Source organism: Oryctolagus cuniculus, chromosome 1 (genome assembly GCF_051225735.1).
Source record: "Oryctolagus cuniculus isolate XC-2025 breed Fujian yellow rabbit chromosome 1, ASM5122573v1, whole genome shotgun sequence".
NCBI classification, from domain to species: domain Eukaryota; kingdom Metazoa; phylum Chordata; class Mammalia; order Lagomorpha; family Leporidae; genus Oryctolagus; species Oryctolagus cuniculus.
In genome coordinates this window covers 77,636,345-77,655,045 of record NC_142867.1, presented here as the reverse complement: position 1 = coordinate 77,655,045, position 18,701 = coordinate 77,636,345, and the positions used below count along the sequence as shown (strand labels likewise).

General features: G+C 40.5%; 2 protein-coding genes across 2 annotated transcripts in view; one reads left to right on the top strand and one right to left on the bottom strand.

The window, feature by feature from the left end:
* CCDC81 (coiled-coil domain containing 81) overlaps positions 1 to 18,701 on the bottom strand; it is a 72,174-nt gene that overhangs the window by 10,407 nt on the left and 43,066 nt on the right. The window contains exons 8-13 of the mRNA XM_002708652.6: positions 13,187 to 13,280; positions 12,618 to 12,764; positions 10,077 to 10,181; positions 7,775 to 7,947; positions 6,213 to 6,291; positions 5,759 to 5,979 (exon numbers count right to left, since the gene is read on the bottom strand). Of these exons, the coding sequence (XP_002708698.3) occupies positions 5,759 to 5,979; positions 6,213 to 6,291; positions 7,775 to 7,947; positions 10,077 to 10,181; positions 12,618 to 12,764; positions 13,187 to 13,280 (819 nt within the window). The remainder of the gene's footprint in view (positions 1 to 5,758; positions 5,980 to 6,212; positions 6,292 to 7,774; positions 7,948 to 10,076; positions 10,182 to 12,617; positions 12,765 to 13,186; positions 13,281 to 18,701) is intronic.
* Positions 250 to 5,579, top strand: LOC100354715 (fumarate hydratase, mitochondrial). Its single transcript, XM_089323445.1, is given in 6 exon segments — positions 250 to 829; positions 832 to 1,302; positions 1,305 to 1,412; positions 1,415 to 1,453; positions 1,456 to 1,647; positions 5,575 to 5,579. Coding segments are annotated over 6 exon segments (1,380 nt in total). The 5' UTR covers positions 250 to 264.

The window sequence follows — 18,701 nt, the reverse complement described above, 5'->3', positions numbered from 1 at the left end:
TCTGCCTCTGCCTCTCTATAACGCTGCCTTTCAAATAAATACATAAAAATTTTTTTAAAAAATGGGGAAAACATCTTCCCCTCAGGAATGTTTAGAGTTTCAAAAATATACTTGACATCTACCCATGCTCTCGCTTGCACCACGTACTGAGCACTGCGGGAACTCACCCGGTATGGCCGCCTAGAGCGAGCTCCAGCCTCTGCCTCAGCTACAAGCTTAAGTGGGGCTACCGTCCTCCAAGTCTGGCTTCTGAACGCTGCTTGAATGGCAAGTCAAAATTCCTTCAGGACAGAACATGATACCTCTGGGGAGCTCAAGGTCCCAAATGATAAGTATTACGGCACCCAGACTGTGAGATCTACAACGAGCTTCAAGACTGGAGGTGTGACAGAATGCATGCCAGTTCCAGTTACTAAAGCTTTCGGTATCTTGAAGCAAGCAGCTGCTGAAGTAAGCCAGGATTATGGTCTTGACCCAAAGATTGCCAATGCAATAATGAAGGCAGCAGATGAGGTAGCTGAAGGTAAATTAAGTGATCATTTTCCTCTGCTGATATGGCAGACTGGATCAGGAACCCAGACAAACATGAATGTGACTGAAGTCATTAGCAATAGAGCGATTGAGGTCTTGGGAGGTGAACTTGGCAATAAGAAACCTGTGCATACCAATGATCATGTTAGTAAAAGCCAGAGTTCAAATGATACTTTCCCCACAGCAATGCACATTGCTGCTGCAATAGAAGTTCATGAAGTACTCTTACCAGGATGTCAGAAGTTGCATGATGCTCTGGAAGCAAAATCCAGAGAGTTTGCTCAGATCATCAAAATCAGTGGACTCAAACTCAGGATGCTGTTCCACTGACTCTGGGCCAGGAATTCAGTGGCTATGTTCAACAAGTGAAACATGCAGTGATGAGAATAAGAGCTGCCATGCCAAGAATCTATGAGCTCGCAGCTGGAGGCACTGCTGATGGTACTGGCTTACATACTAGAAGTGGCTTTGCAGAAAGGGTTGCTACAAAGGTGGCCACCCTCACAGGCTTGCCTTTTGTCACTGCTCCAAATAAATGTGAAGCCCTGGCTGCTCATGATGCTCTGGTTGAGCTCAGTAGAGCCGTGAACACTGCTGCTTGCAGTCTGATGAAGATAGCAAATGATACTCGTTTTCTGGGTTCTGGCCCTCGCTCAGGCCTGGGAGAATTGATCTTGCCTGAAAATGAACTGGGAATCAGCATCAAGCCAGGCAAGGTGAACCCTACTCAGTGTGAAGCAATGACCATGGTTGCAGCCCAGGTCATGGGAAATTAACTATAACAGTTGGAGGCAGCAATGGACATTTTGAGTTGAATGTTTTCAAGCCAATGATGATTAAAAATGTGTTACAGTCAGCCAGACTGCTGGGAGATGCTCCAGTTTCTTCAAAGAAAATTTTGTCCTGGGAATCCAAGCTAACACACAAGGATCAACAAGCTAATTAATGAGTCTCGAACATTGGTGACAGCTCTCAATCCACATTTAGGATTTGACAAGGCAGCAAAGATTGTTAAGAACGCACACAAAAACGGATAAACCTTAAAGGAAACTGCTGTTGAACTTTGCTATCTCACAGCACAGCAGTTTAATGAGTGGGTGAAACCTAAGGACATAAGTAAATTTATAGTAAAAATAAATGCAGTATATATAATTAAATACACACACACACACACACACACACACACACACACTTGGTAAAGGGCCTGTACCAAATATTTAAAGAAATTTCAAAACTCAGCAATAAAACAACTTAATTTTTGAAAGATTTAAATAGACACTTCAGACACTTAACCTAGGAAGACATGTAGATAGCAAATAGGAGCATGAAATGACTTCAACATCATTAATCATTAGAGAGATGCAAATTAAAGCAGGAGATGTCTCTCCACACCTATTAGAACAGCTAAACAAAAGACTGATGATATACCAAATGCTGGCAAGGATGAGAAGGACTAGAACTCTTATACACTATTGGCTGAAAATGTAAACTAGTACAACAATTTTGGAAAACACTTTGGCACTTGTTTTAAGAAGTTAAATATATTGGGGCTGGCGCTGTGGTACAGCGGGTTAACGCCCTGGCCTAAAGCACCGGCATCCCATAATAGCACCGGTTCAAGACCCAGCTGCTCTACTTCCAGTCCAGCTCTCTGTTATGGCCTAGGAATGCAGTGGAGGATGGTCTGGGTCCTTGGTCCCCTGCACCCACGTGGGAGACCTGGAAGAAGCTCCTGGCTCCTGGCTTCGGATCAGCACAGCTCTGGCTGGTATGGCCAATTGGGGAATGAACCAGCGTATGGAGGATTTCTCTCTCTCTCTCTCTCTCTCTCTCTCTCTCTCTCTCTGCCTCTCCTCTCTCTGTGTAACTCTGAATTTCAAATAAGCAGATAAAATCTTTAAAAAAAAAAAAAGTTAAATATAAGGGCCAGCACTGTGGCGTAGCAGGTTAAAGCCCCTGCCTGCAGCACCAGCATCTCATATGGGCATCATTTTGAGTCCCAGCTGCTCCACTTCTGATCCAGCTCCCTGCTAAAGAGCCTGGAAAAGCAGCAGAAGATGGCCAAGTCCTTGGGCCCCTGCACCCACATGGGAAACCTGGAAGAAGCTCCTGGCTCCTGGCTTCACATTGGCTCAGCTCCACCATTGGGGTCATTTGGGGAGTGAACCAGAGGATGGAAGACCTCTCTCTGTGTGTCTCTCCCTCTGTAACTCTGCCTCTCAAATAAATAAATAAAATCTTTAAAAAAAAAAACTTACATATATACCTACCCCAGGATCCAATCATGCTACTCCTAAGTTTTTACCCAAGATAAAAAGAAACTGTATGTCCATACAAAGATTTAATCATGAATGTTCAGAGTAGCTTTATTTGTAATATCCAAAAATTGGAAATAACTCAAGTGTCTATCAACAGATAAGTAAATAAAATAACAATGATAACTAGCTAGTAAGGATAGAAATATTATCATATAAAACAACATGGATGGGTATCAAAATCATGACTCTAATACAAAAACAGACAAAAAACAATATATACCAAATGGGTACATTTACATCAAACCCTAAGAAATGCAAACTATAGTGACAGATGGCAGATTAGTAGTTGCCTGAGGATGGGGGTTGGGAAAGGTGTTAGAGGGAGGGAATTCAAAGGGGCACAAGGAAAAATTCTAGTGTGATTGATATGTTCATTATCTCAGTTGCAGTAATTGTTACACCAGTAGATGCATCCATATTCAAAATTTATCAACTCGTACATTTTGAGAAATTATTATATATTTTAATTACATCTCAATAAAGATTTTTTCTTTAAAAATAAAGCAAAAATAAATCAGTGGGAAAGATATGCCTTCATTCAGGCACATTTATGATTTCAGAAATCTTGGGCTGCAACTACCTCTCATTGCCACAACAAAATACCTCTAGAACCTTTCAAGATTATTTTAATCTTTTAATCTTCAAACAGTATACCTGGTGATTTCAAAACCACAGAATCTGTTGAAACTAAGATAGCATGCTTAAGGGGAAACTAGAGTAAATTGTCATAGACTCTCAGAATCATGGCACAAGAAATAGATTCAAAGTCATGGGCAACAACTCATGCCACATTTCCAGTGACCTGTATAACTGAGAGTGGAGTTGAGCTCTGGCCCTCATCCATACCATATTGCCTGTTGTCAACTAACAATAGCCGCATCGCCACTTTACTGCCCTACACACATTGAGAATATGCAGTAGACTTTCATTGCAATTTTGCTTGTTTTCTTCTTGAAAAAAATGTTACTACCCTCTGTACTAGAAAAATGTTCAGATTGCTCACAATTATGTCCTGAGAGCAGTGAAATGGGAAATAATTATTTCTAAGAAGTCAGATCTGGGGAGGACCCCAAATAAGGCCATCCCTGCCTATTTATATTGACGTAATTGGCCGGCGCCATGGCTCACTAGGCTAATCCTCCGCCCTGCGGCGCTGGCACACCGGGTTCTAGTCCTGGTTGGGGCGCTGGGTTCTGTCCCAGTTGCCCCTCTTCCAGGCCAGCTCTCTGCCGTGGCCCGGGAGTGCAGTGGAGTTCAGCCCAAGTGCTTGGGCCCTGCACCCCATGGGAGACCAGGATAAGTACCTGGCTCCTGCCATCGGATCAGCACGGTGCGCTGGCCACAGTGCGCCGGCCGCGGCGGCCATTGGAGGGTGAACCAACGGCAAAGGAAGACTTTTCTCTCTCTCTCTCTCTCACTGTCCACTCTGCCTGTCAAAATAAATAAGTAAATAAATAAATAAAATATATTCACGTAATAGAGAATAATTAAGCCAACACACAACACAGAGAAAGAAGAGCTTCTTCCTCATTTTCTTCTTCTGATAATAGCACTAGCTACCCTTGACAAGGCACTCATTCTGAACCACGCACTATGCTAAACTATTTATGACAGTTATGTCATTTAACCCTCAACCACCAAAGTATTCTTAATAACTGATAAGCAAACCAAAGCCCTCCGAGGTATATAAGCAGCCCAATATCACAGAACCACAGCACCCAATCAGAACAGGCACTCTAGAAATGGTATTGGAGGCCCCAGGTTTTCATCCTTTAGTGAAAGATACTGACATGCTGGAATGGACCTCCAGGAAACAGTTATTTATCAAAGAAGTATGAAGATATTCCAAGATTTTAGCATAGAATTAAGACATACAAGTATGCATTGCCCTAGGAATGTGCAATCCTATTCCACATGTGACTTGACTCCAGAAGTCATGTTTTTAACCACTCTCACATCTCTCTCTACCAACAATCAAATCTCATCCTTATCACAATATCCCCCACCTGCAACCTGCTATTCTATTCATAGTTTCATGTCTGGGCCTACTTGGTACAGAATGGAATAGATCTATGTACTATCCAACTGACCATTAATAGAATTTATAAATTTTTAATAATTTTTTAAGTATAACTGCCTTCTACAAAGAGTAGATTCCATTGAAAGAAGCTTTTTGGGACTCCTGAGCACCTTGATGATTTTGACTAACGATAGAACTGAGGGTTATTAGACATCTACAAAACAATACTGAAAATTCCTGTGCCACTTGGGAGGTTCAAATAGGAGCTATGGCTGATGGAAAGGTGGAGAGAATCATGGAGATGTTGTAAGGTTGCAAGTCAGCTGGGAACTTTAAAGATTCCCAACGGTGGAGTGATCATTTGGGTATTTCAAGAAACTAGAAACTGGATGTCTGATGTTTGAACTCAAAGGTCTTTGCATCAGTGTGGTATAAAGTCTGCCTCTGCTTACCCCACCACCTTCATCACCTTCTTCTCCACTATATGCAGATTCTCAGAAGTTAAGGGCTTGAATGTCACATCTAAGTCTGCTCGAGCATGATACCACATTTGTGGTTCACGCTGCATTTCTAAAGCTGGTATGGACAGTGCTTTAAGAAGATGTGCTGCAAAGGGAAGGGGGAAAAAAAGCTTAGGAGGCAACTGGAGGGAGAAGTGGGATCCACATGGTTGTTTTAAGTTTACTTAATAACTTTTTTCCATAGGGTGAATTTGAGGATAAAATGAGATGAAGCATGCAATGAGCTTGGAACAATGTCTTATGCAAGTCAATCTTCAATGTGTTACTATTATTCTACCTCTCTGCTGTTTTCTGAGAGAGAGAGAGAGAGAGAGAGAGAGAGAGAGAGAGAGGAAGAGGAGGAGGGAGAAAAGCCAAGGTCTCCTTACTCTCTCTGTGTCCTCTGAAGCATCTGCAAATCCCGCCTCTGATCCACCAGCTGGTGTAGGATGGCTTTCCTCTTGTTGTTAGCAGCTGCCTCCAGCTGGTGTTTCATATAATTCTGTTCTCGCTTTCGCTTTTCTGCCATCAATTCATGCTCGTTCTGCCCAAAGATGGGCTCAGAGGAGTCTGGTTCAAACACAGGCAGCTGGCTGGGCTTGTTCTTTATCTGAAACAGGGACAAATATAACACAGATTATGATTCCACTGGAGAATAAACTTTAAGCAGAATTCTGTAAAGGAGTAGAATATCAATACCTTGAAAGAAGGAACAAAGGATTCAGAATCCACCAGAGGTATAACACATGGGGTATTCATAACATTATAGCATTTATACATATTTTAGAATGCTAATGAAGCACTGCATAATGTTTTTTTAAAAAATAATAACTGTCCCTTTACCTGTGCATCCAAAGCCCTCTTGTAACACTGGGTTTCCTCCATCTTATCTTTTAAATATTTGGCTCTTTGCGCAGCAAGTCTGGCAGTTAAGAACAGGAGAAAGTGGGGACACAGATTTAGAGTGTTTAGTAATAGAGATTACAGTTATCAAAACATGAGAATGAGAGCCTAGTATATAAAAATTGATGTTTCATTCTGGGAGCTTTCATTTTGAGAAAGAGTAGTACAGACACATAGGCCCTTGAACAGTGTGTTGAACACAGAACAGAAAGAACAGGGATCAGCAGGTGACAAATCACACTGTACAAATGTACTACTACTAAAACAGCAGGCAACACTCTACCCCTGCCAATCCTGCAGGAAGAGACAATTTGCTTTATAAACTGAGTCATTATAAGATTCTTAATAAGAACAGTGATCCTTTTAGAAAATATGATTTATTATATACAGCCTCTAGGGAACCCACATGTTCTCTAAAGTGAGTACAGTGAAACATTGACATTTCAGAGAAACACCATCATCCCTCAGTATCTGTAGGAATTGGTACTCCTGCAAATAACAAAAGCTGAGTCCCTTATAAAAATGGTCTTGTGTTTGCATGTAACCCACACTAATCCTCTTATAAACATTTAAACCATCTCTAAATTACTTATTAATACTTAATACAATATAAATTATATGTAAGTAGTTGTTATTGTTTAGGGAATAATGACCCAAAAAAGTCTGTACATGTTTAGTACAGATGAAATTTATTCTTTCAAATTGCTTTGATCTGTGGCTTATTGAACTCATGGATGCAGAACCAGGGGTACCATAACCAAAGAAATAGAGAGCTAACTGTAGACTTCCTGGTCACAGAAACTGTTTGAGGAGTCTCTGTGTACACTAGAGTAGGCTCCACAATTGCACTCCAGACCTCAGTAGGAGAACTGTGGGCCCCCTTGGGTATCTAGGAACTCCATGGTCTCAACCCTATTCTAGGCCTCATATAATGCAATCAGGACCAATCAGATTCTCTTTCCTGATCATTTGAGTTGAGACTGACATGTCCAAGTCTGAGGTGACAATGTCAACTAAGTGCTGTGGGTGTAAGCAAAGGGAATGCTGCTTTATGTGGCTGTCTAGTCCCCAGTTCCAGTCCTTTGTGGATTCCCTGTACATTTCTGTCTTTGGATTCCATAGAACACCCCTATACTTATAATAAAACCTCAGCTTTGTCTGAAAGTCACCTAGACATCTAATAGCTACTAATGATGCCTGCTCAAGACAAGTCCCTTCTTCTATCTACCAGTATTGCTGATTGCAAAACCATTCCAAATGTTACTTTGTAATTACATCTATCTACAAGATTGGCAGTCATGCCACAATGATAATTAGAATAATGGTGGCTTTTTCACTTTTCTGATGAAACGTTATGCTATGGTACTGACTACTAACTGGATCAGTTTATTCATTTGGATACAGTGATGCTAGTGAAACTACCAAAGTTGATTCAGTTCCATACGGAAAATAACTTCACATGAAAATTCTCTAATTTTCAAATCTTAGTTAGCTGAACTCACTCCTCTGTGAGTTGCACTTGTTCTAGGCGGTCCATCAACTCTCTGTTTTGTCTTTGCTTTATTTCCTTTTCCCGTCTGTTATCCATTTGTTTCAGGAGACTCTGGGAATATTCCTCTTGCCTAACAGCATTAAGCTCGGGGCTGAGTGGTCGTTTGTCAAATAGGAAGGATTTCTAGAATGAAAGAAAAGCAACTCATTGACATTAGAATACCAAAAAATACTGGTAATAATTCAGAAACTAAAATAAATCAAGGTGTTTCTTAATTTCTTTTTTGCTCGACCCTAAACACATTAACCCCAGCTAGTGTTGAAGTAACCCACAAAATAATATGAGCACATTCAAGGTTGAAGCTGAGCTGAGCCTACCACAGCCCTATTTATAAGACAGAGATGGACAAGGATGCCATGGAGTAGGTCCTAATCTACCACTTAAACATCCACATGGAAGGAAGATGAAATTCTGAGCATTTGAAAAGCACAAGCAAGGACAAAGAGGAGGCAACAAGAAGGAATTGAATACCTGCAGTGGATCCAGCCATTTTACACAGTGGCTGTCCAACAGTGTCTAAAAACAGAGATCTTTGCTCTCATCTAGCTGAGATTCTGATGCAGAAAGCTAACAATGAACAAGTAAATGGTACATCAGAACCATTAAGCGAATGATTAAGTGCTATGAGTTCCCTACTATAGCAGTGACTGGGTGAAAACAGGCCTAAATTTCTTGGCTATTAGGGAAAGCTTTTCTATGAAGATCACTGAATTTTCCTCCACTGTAAATATCAAGGGACCTTTGTCCCACAGAGAAGGAACAGCAAGTGAAAAGACACTAGATGGACACAAGATAGGCTTGTTCTATTAGCTGAGGTGTAATGAGCAGGATAAAAAGAAGATGGTGAGCCCAAAGAAGAAGGCAGGGATCAAACTAGTATGGTCAAGGTGAGGATTTAGATTTGATTTTAATTGATTGGGAGAATATTAGAGGTTTTAAACAGGATAGCAATATGTTTTGGTTAAGATTTTAAAAGATTACCTTGGCTATCATGTGGAGAATAGACTGTGGGAGCACAGGAATGCAAGCAGTGAGTAAATTAAAGAGGTATTACAGAAGTTGAGCCTTACAATGTAGCTTGGACTAGGGTGGTAACACTGAAGATGAAGAGATACAAATAGACATTATGTATTTTGGAAATAAAGAAAATGGACTTGCAGATGGTTGGATGTGAGGGACAGAGAAAGAAGAATCTGGGATTGCTCCTTGATATGAGGTGTGGCTGATCATGGCACTTACTAACACTGGGAGACAGAAAAATAGGTTGAGAAGGAAATCAAATGTTTCTGTTTTAGTCCTTGTAAGTTTGAAACATATATCTCGAAGTGGGCAGTCATAAATATAATCTGGAGCTTGCATATAAGAAATCGTAATTAAATCTCAAAGGTCCCATGCTCACTCTCCCTCCCTCTGTGCTGTCCCTGCTTGACATCTCTTCCTTCATTCATTTTCTTAGCTAACTCTTATATGCAGGAAGTCTTCCCAGATGTCTGGGCTGGGTTAAGTGATTCTTCTCTCTGCTCTCATATACTTCACAAAAATATATCTGCCATTATTTCACTACACTATTGTTTCTTTCAGTGTCTATCTCCTCAACTAGACCAAGATCCCTTTAGAAGAAGGACATTGCATTCCTAACCATGAATACAATAGCTGGGCCAGAGTTCAATAGATGTTTGACAATAAATAAAGAAAATCTATTTTATTAGATTTAGGTCCATTCTGCCAGATTAGGGGCATGAAAAAAGAAAGATTCAGGCAGAAATAAAGGTAAGCACACAATGACCAAAAACATTAAATCAAGCCATGAAGCAGGGGGCCCACCTCCACCTGAAGCTTAGCTTCTCAAACTTTCAAAAACATGCAAATCACCTGGGTATCTTATTTAGCTATAGATTCCTATTCTGCCATTCCGGGGTGGGACCCTCAATTCTGCATTTCCAGAAAGATCCCAGAAGTTTGTGATGCTACTGGTTCTCTTTAGATCCTGGAACTCCACCAACTGTCCCAGATCCTGATTGAGAATGACTACAATTAATGAGAGATGCAGTGATGAACAGGAATTGTGTTATGAGTAAGCGGTGTGCAGTTGTACAGCAGACAGCACCTGCCCTAGAAGAAAGTTTCAACTTGTAGAAACCACTTTTGAACTCTGCCACTTTAAAAATGGTACAACCTGCAACACAGTAGAGGAGCCAAAGATCCATAGACAAGGCAGGTGTTAGCAATAACAAACTTTAAAGGACTCTTACATAAAATTCAGGTTTCTCATTCTTGTGCCTTCTAATAGCTTCAGCAACTCCAAGATTATAGGCAGCATTTTTCTGATTCTGTTCTCTAGTGGCCAGACTTTTCATCTATTATACATACAAAAAAAAGATTTTAATTTTTAATCACATATTGAATTACAGCCTTTACAAATTTAATTCTCATATGTGGAATTTAAATAAGTCTATCTCAAAGAAATAGAGAATTGAATTGTAGATACCAGAGGCTGGAGAGCATAGGGGTAGAGAGATGAAGATGTTAGTCAATGGGAACAAAATTACAGTTAGGGGGCAGGTGCTGTGGCATAATTAGTCAAGCATCCACCTGCAGTGCCAGCATCCCATATGGATGCCAGTTCAAGTCCAAGCTGCTCCACTTCTGATCCAGCTCCCTGCTAATGCACCTGGGAAAGCATCAGAGGATGGCCCAAGTGCTTGGGCCCCTGAACCCACATAGGAGACCCAGAAGAAGCTCCTGACTTCTGGCTTTGGATTGGCCCAGCTCTGGCTGTTGGCGGCCATTTGGGGAGTGAACCAGCAAATGGAATATCCCTCCTTCTGTCTTTCCCTCTGTCTGTAACTTTGTCTCTCAAATAACTAAATAAATTTTTTAAAAATTAAAAATAAGAAATAAGTGCTGGACTTCTATTGAACAGCAGGTGACTATACTCAGTAATAATATAATGTTAACTTCAAAATAGCTAGAAGATTTTGAATGTTTTACCACAAAAAAAGATGAATATGCTAATTACCAATTTCATCATTACACAATGATGTATGTATTAAAACATCACATTGTACCCTATAAAATTATACAATTATTACATGTCAATTAAAAATAAAACCATGGGTCAGGCATTTGGCACAGAAGTTGAGATGGCACTTGGGACACTTGCATGCCATGTTTAAGTGCCTGATTCAAGTTCCAGTTCTGCTTCCAATCCCAGGTTCCTGCTAATACCTCCCTGACAGGTAGCAGGTGATATTACAAGTAGTTGGGTCTTTTCCATTCATGTGGAACACCTGCATTGGGTTTTCAGCTCCAGGCTTCCACCTGGCCTAACCCCACTGTTGCAAGCATTTGGAGAGTAAATCAGTAGAAAGGAGATCACCTTCACCCCAGCCCTCACCCCCACCGTTGTCCTCTCTTCCTTTTTCTCTTTCCTTTTCTCTCTTTCTCCTTCTCCTCCACCTTTCAAATGATTTTTTTTAAATTAAACTAAATGGAAGTTGATGCTATTATTGTTAAATAATCCAACCAAGTTAGAAACTTGCCTGTGGGAGACACTAGTACTTCCTAATATCTTCATATATTTACAAAAGTGAGTTAGGGAAGATTTCGTTTGTTATTTCCTGTTCTTGGCTTTATGCATCTATTGTTACAGGGATCTTAAGAAGGAATGAGGGGCGCCGGATTCTGTCCCGGTTGCCCCTCTTCCAGGCCAGCTCTCTGCTGTGGCCAGGGAAGTGCAGTGGAGGATGGCCCAGGTGCTTGGGCCCTATACCCCATGGGAGACCAGGAAAAGCACCTGGCTCCTGGCTCCTGGCTCCTGGCTCCTGGCTCCTGCCATCGGATCGGCGCAGTGCGCCGGCCGCAGTGCGCCGGCCGCGGTGGCCATTGGAGGGTGAACCAATGGCAAAGGAAGACCTTTCTCTCTGTCTCTCTCTCTCACTGTCCACTCTGCCTGTCAAAAAATAAAAAAAATAAAAAATAAAAAAATAAAAAAAAGAAGGAATGAAAGATTTCATCATACATGCAGTGAACAGCAGTTGAGTTTTGTTTTTGTTTTTTGTTGTTGTTGTTGTTGTTTGACAGGCAGAGTGGACAGTGAGAGAGGGAGACAGAGAGAAAGGTCTTCTTCCTTTGGTTCACCCCCCAATGGCTGCTGCGGCTGGTGCGCTGCAGCTGGCGCACTGCGCAGATCTGTAGCCAGGAGCCAGGTGTTTCTCCTGGTCTCCCTTGCAGGTGTAGGGCCCTCCTCCACTGCACTCCTGGGCCATAGCAGAGAGCTGGAATGGAAGAGGAGCAACCAGGACAGAATCCGGCGCCACGGCTGGGACTAGAACCTGGTGTGCTGGAGCCGCAGGAGGAGGATTAGCCTATTGAGCCACGGCACCGGCCAGAGAAGTTGAATTTTATGGAGCCCACAAAAATATAGATTAAAAAAATGAAAAATGTCAGTCTACCTTTGAGTACTTGAGATAGGCCATGATTCTGAAGAGTAAAAGCCTTATGTTTTCTCAGAAACCAAAAATAAAGCACATAAATCCAACAATTCTGCCTTTAAAATTCGGTCCTTATGGAGAAAAAAAATCACCTATATATGCAAGCATTCAACTACATGGGTATTCATCCAAGTATTGCTTATTAGTGAAAACATGAATGCAATCAAATTTTGGTACAGCAGTAAGTAAATGATTAAGTGCGTTACATTACAGAAACATTGTGGAATATTTTCAATGGCGTTTTATACTCACATTCTACCGTCCCACCTTAAACACTGTTTAAGTGAGGTATTCAACTACCTGGTGTTTGAAGAGAGCCTCCTGATCTTTCAACATTTGATACTGCTGTATGAGTTGCTCATCTTGCATCTCTCTCCTCTTCCTCTCCTCACTGGGGTACAACTGGGAACTTTGCTGTGCTCGTTGCAAACACACATAGCACATTTCCTACAAACCCAAATTTCAGAACCAATCAATTTTCACATGTTACTTACCTGCCTTCACATTTCCCTCACAATGTCTCCAAAAGCAGAATGTATCAAGAAACATACATTATAAAAGAATTTATTAGTGACAATTAACCTAATGGGCTTTACAGAATGGATTCCACAAATAAGCAAGAGGGTTTATGAAATACTCACTTGGTCAGAAGTGTTTATAGCAACAGAAAATTAAAAGAGATTTCCTAACCCTATTTCTGTTAGCTGGTAGATCTTGACCAGTAAGTAGAGAGATCACCATCCTGTAGGGGGCCCTGAATACTGGAGTCACACTCACACATTATACATAGGAAAGATTTCCAGAATGTTCTTTGAAAGAAGAAATCAGAGGAAGATGCTAACTGGGATTTACTTGTTTAAAGGTAGTACCTGTCCTGCCTTATTATGATCCTGGCAATCAGGAGCTGGAGATATTCTGGGCTTTGTTTCAGTGTCATTTTTCAGATAATCTGGAGCAGATAAACTGTAAAAACAATGCAATAGTAATTTTCTATTTTTCCTTTTTTAAGTTTTTTTAATGAATGCATTTTTCATAGGTACAACTTTAGGAATATAGTGGTTCTTTCCCCCATACCCGCCCTCCCACAACAACTCCCATTCTACCTCCTACTCCTTCTCCCATCCCATTCTTCATTATGGTTCATTTTTAGTTTAACTTTATATACAGAGGACTAACTCTATACTAAGTAAAGATTTCAACAGTTTGCACCCACACACACATACAACATATAAAGTACAGTTTGATAACAAGTTTTGCAGTTAATTCTCATAGTACAACTCATTAAGAACAGAGTTCCTACATGGGGAGTAAGTACACAGTAACTTCTGTTGTTCACAATAGTAATTAATATTTAACACAGTCTGATTTCTGAAGCAATGGTAATTTTAAACACAAGTATAAATTCAAGATAACAAAAATATCTCAGTAGTTTTCTTCAGAACAGCTGTATGTATGGAAATTAAGAATCCATACTTCATGTTAGATAAAGCTGGTTTTGAATCCCATCTTTATAGCTTACAAGGAGGTTGACATCAGACAAGCTGTATAATCTTGCAAAGTTCCAGTTATCTATCCTGTGAAATGGGAACAAAATTTACACATCTCACAAAAATATATTGAGAGCTTACCATATGTACTGTTTTAGGCAGGGGGGACACGGTGAAGAACAAAACACCTGCAAAAACAATCCCTGACCTCACGGAATTTACATTCTGATGGGAATTGACAGCCAATAATGAGACAAGTAAGTGGCCTCTATAGGATGTTCCGTGATAATAAGTGCCACGCAATGCTGGAGGAATGAAGTATTAAATAATAAACAGAATAGCTAGGGAACTTCTCACCAAGAAAATGGCATTTAAGTAAGTACCTAAAGGAAGTGAAGAAGCAAAAATGTAGATAGCTGATAGAAAAGCTAAGCCAGGTGAGCAAAGGAGTGCCAATGCCTGAAGATGGGTCTGCCTGTGCTCAACATGGCTAACAGGAGAGGAGGTGGGGATGAGAAGCAGGAGAGAGATCAGAGACCTGGCAGGATCTTTCAGGCCATGGTAAGGACCTTTTACCTTGAGTGAGAATGCAAAGCCATTGGAGGGTCTTGAACAGTGGATGATATCATCTAACTTACATCTTAATGGGTTACCCTGTCTGCAATGTTGAAAGTAAACTAAATAGGGAAAGTGACAGGATCAGAGAGAACAATTAGGAGACTATTCACCTGAATCAAGAAAAAGAGATAGTGGCTTGGAGCAGGTGACAATAGTAGAGTGATAAAAGTAGTTGCATAAGGTGCAGTTGACAGAATTTTCTGACTGGATACAAGTGCTTTTGCTTCCTCTCCATGCCTCTGACTTGACGTTTGTTTCCAGCCTCAATCCCCTGACACTTGCAGTCTCATTCTCTTGACTGCACACAGCTCCTGGTTCCTTGTCCAAGACCAAGAACTGAGCCCGCACTAGGTATAGATATGGTTTCCAGCATTTCAAGGTGACCAGAGCAAGAAGTTTTAATATTTTTTTTTTGACAGGCAGAGTGGACAGTGAGAGAGAGAGAGAGAGAAAGGTCTTCCTTTGCAGTTGGTTCACCCTCCAATGGCCGCCACGGCTGGCAAGCTGAGGCTGATGCACTGCGCTGATCCGAAGCCAGGAGCCAGGTGCTTCTCCTGGTCTCCCATGAGGTGCAGGGCCCAAGCACTTGGGCCATCCTCCACTGCCTTCCCGGGCCTCAGCAGAGAGCTGGCCTGGAAGAGGGGCAACCGGGACAGAATCCGGCACCCCGACCGGGACTAAAACCCGGTGTGCTGGTGCCGCTAGGTGGAGGATTAGCCTATTGAGCCGCGGTGCGGACCAGAAGTTTTAATATTAATATAAATATTTGATCTGAGTTTGTAGCTATACAATTTAAATATCATAAAAATCATAAGATAAAGAGGTACACACAGGAAAAACTACGCAAGGTGAATTCTCAAAGCAAAATTGTCTCCAAAGCCAAAAAAGCACCTCTGTCAACTGACCAATAAATAAGGAAATTCACACCCAAGGAAAAAAACAGCAAAGCTCCTGGGAAGGAGAAAAATTTAAACAAGTCCATTCAAAATTTGAAGAGATAAAGAAAGATGTGGTAAGTAAACAAATATATTATGAAGTAATAAAATATGTAATATATTCAAAATGAAATATATAAAATTTTAAAAAGTGAACAAAAGGAATACATAGTGAACTGATCCACCTAGAACTGGTAGAAATTCACTTGAAAATAAAACTGAGACTATCACCTAAAACATAGTTCAAAGATAAATGTTTTTAAAAGTTGAGAAACAGGGCCAGCGCCGTGGCTCACTAGGCTAATCCTCCACCCACGGCGCTGGCACTCCAGGTTCTAATCCCGGTTGAGGCACCAGATTCTGTGCCAGTCACTCCTCTTCCAGTCCAGCTCTCTGCTGTGGCTCGGGAAGGCAGTGGAGGATGGCCCAAGTCCTGGGGCCCTGCACCCACATGGAAGACCGGGGGGTGGCACCTGGCTCCTGGCTTCCAATCAGCGCAGTGCACCAGCCGAGGCAGCCATTTGGAGGGTGAACCAACAGAAGGAAGATTTTTCTCTCTGTCTCTCTGTCTCTCTGTCTCTCTCTCTCTCACTGTCTAACTCTGTCCAAAAAAAAAAAAAAAAAAAAAAAAAGGTTGAGAAACAGAACAGATTTAGAAGCTGAAATACACATTTAATGGGAGTGATTGAATTATGTAATAAATGGAATGACAGAATAATAATCTAGAAGATAATGGATAAGAACTTTCAGAACATCGTGATTCCTAAGAATAGTAAAATAATAATAATGATATCAGGAAAGAAGAAAAACCCCTAAAAACAAAAGAAAAATTAATAACTAGATTAACCCAAGCTTCTCATCAGGACAACTACCAGAAGAAAATGGAATAATGTCATTAAAGTGTTGAAGGAAAGTAACTATGAGCGAAGAACTGGCATTGAAGAGTGACAACATAGTAAGAATCTTTTTAAGCAAGACAAAAAAAGTATATTGAAAAGACAGGAACTTCTACCAAAACAATTATTATAGGATACACTTTAGTAAGAAGGAAAATGAATACTGGAGGGGGGATAGGAATATAAGAAACAAAGGTGAGTAAAAGAAATTGGTAAAATGTTTTGGTAAACCTAAATGATTTTTACCATAAAATAACAATAATAATAATAAAGTATAAACTCACAAGCAAATTGAACAAAAGTTCTAGACAAAAATATGGAAAGTTTGGAAGATGGAATTTCTAAGGTAACTCAAAACATGCTAAAGAAATGTGATCAATCCAACAGAATAGAAAAAAGGAGAATAATAAATAGAAAATACAAAACCAGATGTGAAGACAGGTCTGGGTATACCATAGCTACAATTGAACAGTAAAGTCCAGATTGAATTAAAAAGCATCCAAATACATGTTGTTAAAAAGAGACCCAATTAAGATAATAAAACACACAAAAATGAAAACAAATGGCATAAAAAGGATATTCCAAGTAAAAATTAACCAAATGCTGCACAGTTAATCAGATACAACATACTTCAAGGCAAAAGCTTTCAGTAGAAACAAAAGATATTTTATAATGATAAAAGGAACAATCTAAAAAACATAAGAGTCATGGATATGTGTGGAATAAAATACATTGCTCAAGAAGCAAAAATCAACCTAACTACAGAAAAAAACACATCACCAAATGAATTATTTTTAACATCTCTCTCAGAGGAAAGCTAACAAGGATTTTAAAACTTTTAACAATTTATTTAATAAGGTTTAGCTAATATCAAAGTATATAGTAAGTTTTATCCAAGAAATATAACACAATTTCTTCAAGTAGGCCTAGAATAAGTATTCAAGTCACAAAGGCAGGTTCAACAAATTACAAAGTTCCAAATAACTAATATTAAATGAAATAGACATCATGTAAAATAAGAAAGTTGTCCTCTCAAATCTCCATTCATTTGGAAACCTAAAATTAAAATCTTCTAAATAGCCAATGGACGGAGTAATAGATGAGCCTGCAATCCTTTACCACAATTCCAAAGTAACAAATGCTTGGAAGGCCCTGACTTCACTGGTCATTTTTTGTAACTTTGTGTTCCTTGTTCATGCTTTCCATTCCATCTTTTATTTCAGTATGTTGAGAAATAAAATACTATCTTACATTCCATATTTTATTTCATTCAAGTCCAAAATCCTCAGAAGTTCAGTTTTTCCATGCTTTGTTTCTGACAGCTCTAATTATATAACTTGTTTCCCACAGTCCCTGTAATTTTGGATTGTGACCTCATATTTGGCCCAGCTTAATCTATCAAAAGTCGTAGGATGGGGCCAGCGCTGTGGCAGAGTGGGTGGGGCCACTGCTCTAGAGTGCTGGCATCCCATATAGGCGCAGGTTCGAATCCCAGCTGCTCTGCTTCCAATACAGCTCTCTGCTATGGCCTGGGAAGGCAGGGGAAGATAGGCCACGCTCTTGGGTCCCTGTCCCCATGTGGGAGACCCAGAAGAAGCTCCTGGTTCCTGGCTTCAGATCGGTCCAGCTCCGGCTGTTGTGGCCAATTGGGGAGTGAACCAGTGGATGGAAGACCTCTCTCTCTCTCTGCCCTTCCTTCTCTCTCTGTGTAACTCTGACTTTCAAATAAATAAATCTTTAAAAAAAATTCATAGGCAGGGCCAGCACTGTGGCATAACAGATAAAGCCACTGTCTGCAGTGCTGGCATCCTATTTGGGCACCAGTTTAAGTCCTGGCTGCTCCACTTCCTATCCAGCTCTCTGCTATGGCCTGGGAAAGCAATAGAAGATGGCCTAAATTCTTGTGCCCCTGCACCCACATGAAAGACTAGGAAGAAGCTCCTGACTCCTGGCTTCAGATCGGCCCCACTCTGGCTGTTGTGGCCATTTGGGGAGTAAACCAGCTAACCAGATTTCTCTTTCTCTCTCTGCTTCTGCTTCTCTGTAACTCTTTCAAATAAATAAATAAATCTTAAAAAAAAAAAAAAAAAAACAGTCATAGGAGCCTGGGTTGAGAATAGGACCCCTTACAGCAGAAGTGGACAAATGTTTTCTATAAATGGCCAGAGAGTAAAGATTTGACTTTTGAAGGTCCAGTGATCTCTTAGACAGCTAGTAGTTGTAGTTAATACACAAATGAATGGGCTTGGCTGTGTTCCAATAAAATTTATTTACAAAAACAAGTGGTGTGCTGGGATTTGACTCCCATAGGACTTTTCAAACTATTTAGAGCACTAGAACTCTTTATTTTTAAAATAAACTGTTAAGCCCCAGAGCCTAGGGTGAGCAAGGGGTACAGGGACTGTTGATTGATCTTCATGGTTTGGTTTTTAAAAAAACCTTTCAGGA